Raw genomic sequence first — 12,009 nt, 5'->3', positions numbered from 1 at the left:
TCCTCCATTTTCACTTCATGTTTGGCCTGACATATTATTATTAAATTTATTATTTTTTTTCAAAGTGAAAAATTATTTTATATTACCGGTAAATTGTAATTTTAATGTATAAAATTACTTTAATTTCGATTAATCAAATCTCAATACCGAAGGGAAATAAATAATTCTAGTAATAAAAAGAACGTGTTATTATATGAGAATGAGATTTGGTACTAAATAGTTCATTATAATATGAATGAATGTTCACCATGATTTGCTTTTCAATTTTTACCAGACAAGCGAGCTTTATTGCGCCACATTCGGCCTTGGGTTGAAAAGGTTTTGTCACTCACAACCAATTGCAATCTTTCTACACACGCAAGCAAAAACACATAAACGTGTTATTTACGTTGTGATGGGATGATTGAGATTTCTCCATCTTTAGTCAAAAATTTGGACTTAAGCTCCGAAATTAGAAAAAGAATCATGTTAGAAGCTTCCGAAATCGGACTCTACAATACACAATTTAAATTAGTTAAAATTTTAATATAAATATCAAACATCGATTGAATCCACGTAAACAATATAGGTCGAAAAAGGTAGTATTTCAACTTTGTAGTACTAGTTATATTAATGGTATTTCTATGCTTTAAAGTCTTAACTATTTTTTATAGATAAGGGACACGAAACAAAAAATTACTGTTCCATCCACCGATCTTATAATTTATTTGGCCTAACTTCTTCAAAAGTAAAAAACGCTTAGTAAAAAAAAAACTGACTTTGAAGAATTAAAGTTTAGCTACAATTTTCTATTTTCATTTTACCTCAAAATATTTTTTATTTTATTTAAAAATTATTATTTGATCATGAAAATTTTAAATAAATTTTGAAACTATATTTAAAATTTGAAAAACATACAAATATTCGACAACCAAAGGATTTTATTTTTATAACTTCTAGATCACAACATTTTTTGCATATTGTTTTTGGGTAGATTATTTATGCATATCACATGAACATTTGATATAAATATATACTTCAAATTAAAGTTATTGAATTATGTCAACTTTGTTATTTCACTTATAGATCAACATAATAATTCATAGTTTTTACTTTTCAATCGTGTTTTTAAAATAAAGTTATTATCGTGAAATTTTAATTGCATGATATAATTTATGCTTGATATAATTAAACATATGAAAGTTAAATTTATTCCTCGTAAAACAATGAATTACAAGTCAAAGCATCTTCTTCTCTCAAATCATTTGTTTGAGTACTTCGTTTTTGAGAGTTTTGCAAATTGTACATAATTTACTACAAAGTAATATAAACATGAAATGTAAATATACTTCTTTGTTACTCCTATTAGTATTCTTATCCAAATTTTTGTGCTCTTTAATTTTGTATTGTTTAAATGGACCACTTTTTGTGTTGGTAGGAATATACAGCAGATTATTTTGACTCAAATTTGCATCTTTTTATTTGTCCAAATCGAGATGACTCTAAACAATGTCTTTTTTATTTTATTTTCTTAATTTTTTGTTGTTCCTTTTGCTTTTGATCGATAAGGTATGATGGTGTTCCCCTTTGCTTTTTTTTTTTGGGTACCATTTCTAACTTTATTGAGAGCAACGCCCATTCCTCCAAAGAAAAAGAAAATTTGCGTCGCTTTAATATGTTTTTGATTCAACTTTGTCATTAAATTATACACTTGTCGACCAACAAATAAAGTTTTACTACAAAAAAGGAAACAAATGTGCTAAAATTGGAAAAAATTAATTGTTTGAATGATTGAATCCAAAATTACGTTTAAACGAAGTATAGAACTTTAGGAGACTTATTTATCGTTATTAGAGCTACATATCAGTCAAGGTATAGAACTTTAGGAGACTTATTTATCGTTATTAGAGCTACATATCAGTCGATTAATTTAATTTCAAAGTTTATCAGAATTTATGAATTATTGAATTGTAGATATGCTAAATAATTGTTAAAGTATTAACATATCAATTTATCAGTTATTGTTCTTTATCAATTATTAATTTAACTATTAAGATTTCACACAATAAAAAAAAACTTTGAAAATGACTTTAAAGTAAGGTGATAACTAACAAAATAAAATGAAATGAGTTGACAAATTACATTTGTTCACAGCAAATACTGATACGTTGTAGAATTATCAAAAGTACGAGACAATGAAAAATGAAAGTATGAAATTAAGCATTAATAAAAAAATTTATAATATAAATGTAACTTATTAATATACTATTTTCTTCGTTTAAAAAAGAATGACCTGCTTTCCTTTTTAGTATTTTTAAAAAAGAATGATTTTTTTCTTTTTCGGTAACATTTTACTTTCAACTTTTCAGATGACATATTTAAGACCACAACGTTAAGGATAATTTTATACGTTTGACATAACTTTTATTTAGGACTATAAAATTTAAAGTCTTCTTTATTTTTATACTTTATATTAAGTTCAATTAGATCATTCTTTATATAACGGAGGAAGTAATTGGTTAACCAATTCCAACTACCAGTAAACTAATATTTTTTCAATGGTAATTATTAATTTTAGTTTAGTTTTGTACGACCCTAATAGGTCATCATAAAAATGATGATGGATGAGTAGACTGTGGACTGACGCGTGTCTTTAACAACTAACTCTCTTTAATATAATTCTTATTATCAACTAATCAGTTATCAATATACCAAAAATATGCTCTTGATGACGTACGTAGCTTAATTAAATGATCTCTTTTATTTTATATTTTCGTTTTTTACATTTGTCAGAAAGAATACAAATAATTGCAATATATATAAGCTCAAGAAGTGAAACATGCCACCAATTTTACAATTGTACGTTTTTAGTTTTTTTTTTTTTTTTATAAATAAAGATAAACTTTAGTATTAAAAAATTGATAAATGTTTTGCATTTGTTGAAGCATCCAGCTACAAGAATCATTTTGATGATGATAATTAATTAAAAATCTATATATGGTGGATCAGTGGCTTACAAATATTGCAATAATGTAATAAATAAAGGCCTTTCGAATGTGTTGTTTGGTCCATATATGTTTATTACCCTATTATTAAACGTATTTTATTATACATTAAAACTACAACAAAACACAATTATTAAGCCAACAACATCCACTCCTAAATTAACTAGGAGGACATTTTGTTTCCTTTTATTTTCAAACACTTATCACACTCCTTTGCTTTCTGTTGTCTTACATAATTAAAATATTTATATAATTATAAAAGAAAAAGGGATAAATATATTTTTAAATTATCATAAATTATAATGCAGATATCATATTGTTATACTTTTGGGTCGTTGATGTTTCTATCGTCCAAAAATTAGAGCATACATGCCCTTTCACTCTAACGGAAGATAAAATAAGAACAAGTGGTGTAATCTTATCCATCGCTCCGATAATTATTAAATGTCAAGTCCATGAATAAGATTGTGACACGTGTAGGTTCATTAGTATAAAAGGTATATATGCTTTAATTTTTGGACGGTAAGTATACCAATGTCCCAAAAGTATGACAAATGATATTTGCATACAATTTACGATAATTCGAAAATATATTTTTCCTTTTTTCTAATTATAAATCTAAATATTTTTTTTACTCGAGTTCAATGAGATAAACAATAGAATTTGACTAATTAATTGTAAATTAAATTTCAATGTATCTATACCTTCTACTATACCTCTATTTTGGTTGATCCCCTAAAACTATATAATTAAAGAGGGATAATGCCCAAATACCCTCTCAACCTATGCCCGAATTCTCAGAGACACACTTATACTATACTAAGGTCTTATTACTCCCCTGAGCTTATTTTATTAATAATTTTTTGCCCCTTTTTAACCTACATGACACTATCTTGTGGGCCCAACGATGGTTGACTTTTTTTTTCAAACTAGTGCCACGTAGACTAAAAAGGTGTAGAAAATTACTTATTAAATAAGTTCAGGGGGGTAATAGGACCTTAGTATAGTATAAGTGTGTCTCTGGGATTTCGGGCATAGGTTGAGGGGGTACTTGTGCATTTTCCCTAATTAAAGATTGACTTAACTATCATCCAATTGAATATACAGATTAAATAAAACTCTCATGTCACATGCATAGAAGTGGCACTTCCACTTGAATCTTGATCAATTGTGGAAAAAAAAAGAAGAAGGTATATTTAGGGAATTGGAATTGTAGCATAAAGGCCGTAATTTATTAATTTATTTACATCGACGATCTCAACAAACTACAAAGAACCAAAGCCGTTCAGTTCTTTATAGTCTATAGTTTATTTACAACTCTCACTTTCTTAATCTTATGTAATAAAATAAACACTAACAGTGCAACTTGAAGTTTCATTAATTATTTGCAAATTACTTGGATCTCTCTTTTTGTGGACAAGATCAATGAACAAGTCTTGTAGTAAGTAAAAACGATTAACCAAAATAGGAAATATTTTTGTATATTGCTATTTTTTATAAGGGATAACGCCCAGGTATCCCCTCGACTTATGCCTAAAATTTCAGAGACACACTTATACTATATTAAGGTCCTATTAACCCCTGAACTTATTTTATAAGTAGTTTCTTACCCCTTTTCAGCCTACGTGACACTAGTTTGAAAAAAAAAATCAACCATCATTGGGCCCACAAGATAGTGCCACGTAGGCCGAAAAGGGGCAGAATATTATTCAAAAAATAAGTTCAGGGGTAATAAGACCTTATTATATTATAAGTGTGTCTATGAGATTTCGAGCATAGGTTGAGGGGTACTTGTGCGTTATCCCTTTTTGTAATAATAATTTTATGCGTAGTGTACTGAATTAGATATGAAACCAAGTAATATAAAACGCATAAAGAAATAAGTGTGGATAAGTAACTTTACAAATTGAGGTGCTTTGTCCAGGCATCAAGAAAGACATAAAAAGGATAAGAAAAGATCTTATTGAATCATATTTAAGAATTATATATACATATATAGTATAGTATATATTTTTGGGGACAAGGAGCAATTGCTTTAACGACAAGGTACGTAAATTTTTTTAATAATTATTTCATCTCTTTAATTTAGAGATCCCAACAACCGCTACTAAATAATAAAATAAGAATACGTATAGAGAGACATATCCTATCTATAAGAACCACTCTGTCTTTGCGTATTATATGTCTTGCACTTTGGTCTACTTGTGCAAATGGGACGCACCATAAATAGAATGGACAATCAAAAAATTTAGAAAATTAAGTTTTACGCATATGTTTCATGTTAATTGTTTAGTCGCTTGAATCAGACTCAATTACTTTTTAAATTTGAAGGATCATTTGTTATCACCCTTTTGCTATTTCCCGTAGAGAGCATAAAAATCAAGATATGTGCATCATCATATAGAAAGAGGCAAAGCATAGCAATTCGTACCACTAGAAAAGTTTCGCTAACCATTAGGCAATAGAATCTGTTGGGCACAAAAAGAACATAATGAATCACATAGATAAGCTCTTACCTTTGAGTGCGTGGATGAACAGAGTAGATGATGCGCTAAGAAAATAAAAGTCTGAGCAGTTGTTGAAAGAGTCGGTCTTGAAAATCATATTACTTTTATAGATATTAAGATATCTGAGGTTCAAACCCCTCTCTATTCACAAGGTCAAAAGTACTCGATCTGTGCCTTATAGATAAAAATGAATTTGATCTATTCGATTCAACTTAACTGATATGATAGATGGAATGATCGTTTGTGTTATATTAAGTTAGGACCATATCTCCCTTTTCGTCCACAACACAACAAATTTTACCCTTATCCGTATCTCTCATATTATTAGTCTAGATTATATACAAGTGTTTTTAAAATGCTATTTTTTACTTACTTACCAAACACAAAAAGATGAGAGAAACCAACTTTTCTAAAAAATATTTTCCATCGGACCTAACACACCCTAAATATGCTTCTACAAGTTGCTTTGAGGAAGTTTGAACTTTCAAGTTTGGGCCTCAAAGAATAGCCCGTTGGGCAAATGGAAAGATAACGTGAGTAAACTAAGGGCCCGTTTGGATTGGCTTAATAAAAGCAGCTTTAAAAAAGTACTTTTGAAAGTGCTGAAACTTATTTTTAAAATAAGCAGTTATGCGTTTGGATAAAAGTGCTGAAGTTGATATGCCGAACGTGAAAAGGGAAAAATGGAAGAAAGAGATGTTAGGGTTATGTGGGTAATTTGGAGATTGTATAAAAATATTAAGGGCAAAAAGATAAAAATGTGGTCAACTTAAAACAACTTATAAGCTAAAAAAAAAAAGCACCCCTACCTCAGCTTTTAACTTTTGGCTTAAAATAAGTTTTTTTTAACTTAAAATAAGTTATTTTGAGTATTGCCAACGGCTAAATAAGTCAAAAACCAGCTTTTAAGTCAGTTTGACCAGCTTTTAAGCTGAACCAAACAGGCTCTAAGTTCCATCTAATTATTCGAAACAGTGCTAGTTTAAAAATAATATGTGCAATTATCAGTTGAAATCATTGAACTACTATTGGAGACAGATATCATCTAAAATATATTTTGTTTACATAATCTAAATTCATATTAAATCAAGTGAAATTTTTAACGTTTAACATTATAGGCAAATAGCCTTTTGCATTTTCATGGATTAGTTATCCATCCATACTTTAATATCAACTAAAATGTATAACTAAGTTTTGCATTATCTATAAATCAGTTGAAAAAAATCAAACAAGTTGCTGTTTGACAGACTCATTCTTTTTGTTCTTCTTTCATTCTCCGAATTCTCGTTGTGCTAGCTTGAAGAAGTTCACCTACTATTACAGTTACGTATGTATTTTATTTTCCACCTGAACAGCTGACTCATTTTGACACAAACTGAATGTTTGACACTGTCAAGTTTTGGATGTATGTAAATTGAGCAATAGTAATATACAGAAGTAACAATCTATGTATAGCTATCACTTCTTTTATTGCTGACAAAGGACAGCAGCTACTAATCTTTGCTTTGAACTTTGGCATATCACACCCTGTTACTGATGCAAACAATCTGCCTAACTTGTAGATAAAAATATGATAAGAGCATAAGCTGCAGTTTTATTACCGAGTTCCTGATAGTGAAGGATCCTTACAGAAACAAGTGAGGAAAAAACTGCCAAAAAGTGGATCATGGCATATGAATCCTCAACATTTTACAGACAACACTGGGAAAAACAACCCTTCTTCAGAATGTATTAGAATAATAAAATACAGACAGGAGTGAGACACTAATACGCAACTCACACGTCTTCATCCTTACAGCTTCGAAGCTGCATCCATATCTAAATACCAAACCAATTCTCCTTCGGGTGAAACCATCTGCACAGGCAGCAGATCAGAACTTTTATCATCGCCTAGTGATTTCTGCACTACATCTGCCTTCCCAGCACCTACTATAGCAAGTGCAATATTTGCAGATGAGTTTATTACAGGGAATGTAAATGTAATTCTGTTCGGTGGAGGTTTTGGAGAGTCCTTGATGAAGGTGACCCACTTTTCTTTCTCATGGACAAGAGGATGCCCGGGAAACAACGAAGCTATATGTCCGTCTGGACCCATACCCAAAAGCATTACATCAAATTTTGGAAATCCACTCTCTTTAGAGATGTCTAGAATCTTGCGGTTAACTAAGTGCCTTAGACAAGTCTCGTAATCATCTGCAGCAGCCTCTGCTGATAATGCATCATTTATGGCATATACATGACCAGCCGGAATAGGTATCTGCCAAAGAGAAGTAAAGGTGAGGTTAGAAGTTTGGTAGAAAGAATTAAAGATGTCAACTGAGAATAATGATGAAGTAACAGCTATCATCATTCATTATAAGATCAAACAATGTGGGCAGTTGACATGTGAAGCAAGTACTATGAGCAATTTGAAATCCAAAATGATGCCCTTGGCAGTCATGCATCACTAATCATCTTTTCTGATAATTTAGTTCACAACCATCTTTGTTTAAATAGTATGTGCTTAAGAGCTAGTCAGACTGTCAAATAAGATGTCACGTCAACCCAACTTGTTCAGGATAACGGAGAGCCTTAACTGAAGGTAAGTAGGTCATCATTGAGGGTGCAATTCAAACCACTTATTCATCCTTATCTTAGAAGGAATTCAGCGAAGTCAACATAAAGTGTCCAACTGATCTCATCAGCAGCTCCACATGTTATTGAGTTGCGCAATTTTTGCTCTTTAGGTTTCCCAAAATGCACAATTGACAATTGTGCTAAAGCTATAATTACTTTTCAGTTGATCCTCCAAATCTGAACCCCACTAAACTCTTCTAGCTACAAAAATCTCCAAAATCATTTCTCATTAGGTAATCTCTACAATTGCAAATCTTTGAAGTATTTTGCTAATATTCCATCATTTTTCATAATACAAAACCCCCCCACAAAAGAAAAAGGGACCTCAGTTGTTTAAGGAGGGCTTCAGGGGTTGATAGGTTCTATAAGAATTAATTTTATATCAGACTTCTGTGAACCAAAAGCAAAAAGTGATTCTGTTTATTCCAACATTTTCTACAGTGCAAAGATTTTCTTTTTCATTTGTTGTTTTTACATGAATTACGTGACATCATCACACATCTTAAGAATATGTAATCTAAAACTTATTTAACATGTAGCTTCTCCTCACAGTTGGTTCCATGGTAGATATGATCACGTATAGCAATTACTTGTTTTTGTCACGTATGACCAACCCCCCTCCCCTCCAAAATAAATATAAAATAAATAAAAAAATAATATCTATCTATCTATATATATATAGGTAGAGATTGTTTCTTCCGTCCATCTTGAAGAGACTATTTAAATGACAACCCACCAACCCACACCCAAAAGATCTAAAAGTGTGGATTTACCACACTTTACTTACAAGGATGTCTTAAGCATAAAACTTGATCTGGCTAACTAGTGTTATTTTCTATCAAATAAAAAGAGAGGGGATTAGCTTTTAGTAGGAGCGAAAAATGGGTTCATCTTCACTTCCCCTTCCAAGTCAAAAAACTGAAACTAATAAATTGGTTAATTATTTTTTTTTGAGGATAGTGACACTAATCTATATATTCACAGGGGTATACTACATCAAAAATATGTAGTTCCCCTTCAAAAGGTATTACAGACTAATCATATAGCCGCCTATCACCTCAATTTAATACAAATAATCCAAAACATCCAAGATATTATCTGCTTGTACTAAAATATTCTGCTTACACAAAAAATAAAACAACGCTAGATAAATTGGTTAATTAAGCAGAATAGCTTTGTACATTTTTGATCGAGTGTGCCAAAAGATAGGGGTATCAGTTGCAGGGCTCATGGTTTTTACGTATAACAAGTGCTTCTCCCCTGCACCTCAGTGGTAGGTTCCGCTTTCCCATAATTTGTCAAAAAGCTTTTGGCAAACACTCATTTATCTCGTATGACAATTTTTTTTCCTTTCTCCTACCTATGAAATCGAATTACTAGTGAAGGCTTCTCCTGTCATTTTAGCCCATAGCAAAGCATATGTTTCTCTCAAATCACAATAGAAATTGTGAAATTCTCAAATGTAAACGTGAGAAAGCAAATATTGTACACCCCATAGAAGGAGAAAGGGGAAGCCGTCTTTCTTTCTGCATTGCCATCTTTTACGATGTCAAATACCAGCCAAGCACCTGAGTCACCATACATTTAATCAAATAACATCGACCGCCTTTGCTCTATCCAAGAAGAGGCATCTGTCTTTGGTTGCAGCTTACCACAATGATCTTTACTTCCTTAAGATTTTGGAATAGTAAGGTCCATAGATCATCAAGCTGAATCCTGAGAGGTGCTTCCCTGGAAGTTTCTTACTCATAGATCTCATGAAACTTAAAATGAATTTCGTGCTAGCACGTAAGAGCAGCATTTATTATTTGATCTATTGACATAGAGTGCACAAAATGTGTTCAAGATAGAAATCTGATGTGAATTACATATTAACAGAGCACATAATATTGTTTTAGTTCTCACTGATACATTAGCAGGCTTATCTTACTTAACTTCTTAATCTATGGAACTGCGGAAAGTTATATGTTTATAGTATGCATGACTAGCATTCCTTGTTACCACTGGCCTAATGCCCTAACATAATTACTTTCTCATCTGATTTTCCCAAATGTTTCATCTGGAGTTGATGTGAGAATCTAAGTAACTCTAGATGTATTCTCCATCAATACTGCACACTTTAATCTCTATTCACATATCCCCCTAAAACTTATTTCTTAAAGAGATTGAGACCATCACTGTAGCTCATAACGCACCTCTACTAATACTATGGGGTACCTGATTGAAATCACTAGTGCAATAAACCAATTGCGTCCTACATTTTGATCGGGTTAACAAGCAAAAGATCACAACAGTTGAGAAAAACAACAAATAAACAGAGGAGAGGTGAAAAATGATGCTAATGAAGTAACTACACTATACACTGAGGCAGCAGCAACAATAAATAAAATCAATACAAGGGCAGCAAATATACCTTGGATAGAAAACCATCATAAGCAAGCAAATAATTGCTGTCAGGATGATCCTTTGGAACCACTCTCTCATCCACCCAGAACATGTGCCATTTGGACCAGTCTATTGAATTAATATATGGTGGCTCCACCAATTTCCTGCAACAAACATTAGTAATCCAAAAATATATACCCCAAAATAATACTAGTAGAAACGAATAGAATTAATCAATCAATACCTGAGAGACTTGATAAGTGAACCACCAGAAACAACCACGGTAAAAGCATCTCTCTCTTTGCAAAATTTCTCCGATAAATCGGCAGTGTACTTCGCTAGAGCCATAGCAAGTTCCTCCTCGGAACCGTACAGTTTCACTTCCGGTTTACTTTTCCCGGTAACACTCTCAGCCATTGATGCTTTTGTACGACACTGAGATCTCCAGGAATTTGTACTCAACACTGAGCTTGGGTGAGAGCAAACAAGTGGCTTTCCAGCAACAGAGGAAGAGGTCAACAGAATAGATCGGCGGATAGGAGAGAATCGGGTAGGTGAGATGCTTGAGAGAATGGGAGAAGAGGAGGCCAGGCTCAGTGCCATGGTATTATTAAATAAGAATGAAGTGACTGCTCCATCGGCGACACACAAAGAAACAAGTTAAAGTCTGGTGGAGGTTTTGGGTTGGTGAGCAGCTGGGCGTGGCATTCAATGTCGTTATTGTTTTGTTTGTACAAAATATAGACAAAACGATCATGCTCCGTATTTTATTTTGATCTTCATATTTGGTTCAAACTTGAAATAGTTAGAAAAAAATAATCAAATTGATTAATTTGAAGAGTAATAAAAATTGTACTTTGATTTCTTATAATTTTAATTTTCATATTACTAATGTCTACCTAGTTCGGTTCCTATCAAGTGGATTTAACATTTAGTTGGTCCAGTGCCCCTTTCATTTGCTGACATCTATTTCATAATTAATCTAAGGGTGAATAATTATTCAACAAGAATAATCTCTTAAACCATGATTAAACTACTACATCTTTCTCTGGACTCTTTTTTAGTTGTATTGATTGGAGCTGACATATCAAGTGATTCCTTTCTTTTTTTTATATCCTTTAGCTTCGCAATCATCTCATTCGCACATTTTACAATTAATTCTTATATTTCTTTGAGTTTTGAAGCTTCAATTGAAATTTGGATAGAAGTATGACATAAATATCTATACCTTGCAGTAACTTCAAACTTATGGATGAATGTTTTTTTCTACTAGAATGACATTCATCTCATTTATATTCGTCCACCTCTTTAGGGCATTGGTCATGTGATATGATATCATGATATGGAATTATGAGATGAAATTGAAGTTTTGTTTGATCATGCGATATGAAATATTGGTGTTGTATATTTTCTCATAAAAATATACCCTATATTTTTATAAAAATATGAAATACAATCTGCGAACCCACAAGCACAATGAAACAATTGATCCGATGGAATCTGCGCACCCGAATAAA

General features: G+C 31.7%; 1 protein-coding gene across 1 annotated transcript; it reads right to left on the bottom strand.

Annotated features, from left to right (window-relative positions):
* Window positions 1–7,060: 7,060 nt before the first annotated feature.
* On the bottom strand, window positions 7,061–11,261 carry LOC107015332 (probable 6-phosphogluconolactonase 4, chloroplastic). The gene is made up of 3 exons (XM_015215573.2): window positions 10,737–11,261; window positions 10,521–10,656; window positions 7,061–7,748 (listed from the first exon to the last, which is right to left on the bottom strand). Exons 1-3 carry the CDS (start codon window positions 11,093–11,095, stop codon window positions 7,284–7,286), a joined length of 960 nt encoding a protein of 319 aa, XP_015071059.1. The 5' UTR covers window positions 11,096–11,261; the 3' UTR covers window positions 7,061–7,283.
* Between the last annotated feature and the right edge of the window lie 748 nt (window positions 11,262–12,009).

Source organism: Solanum pennellii, chromosome 3 (genome assembly GCF_001406875.1).
Source record: "Solanum pennellii chromosome 3, SPENNV200".
In the NCBI taxonomy this organism is placed as follows: domain Eukaryota; kingdom Viridiplantae; phylum Streptophyta; class Magnoliopsida; order Solanales; family Solanaceae; genus Solanum; species Solanum pennellii.
Note: the sequence above shows the minus strand (reverse complement) of the source record. Positions and strands in the feature narration are given on the sequence as shown.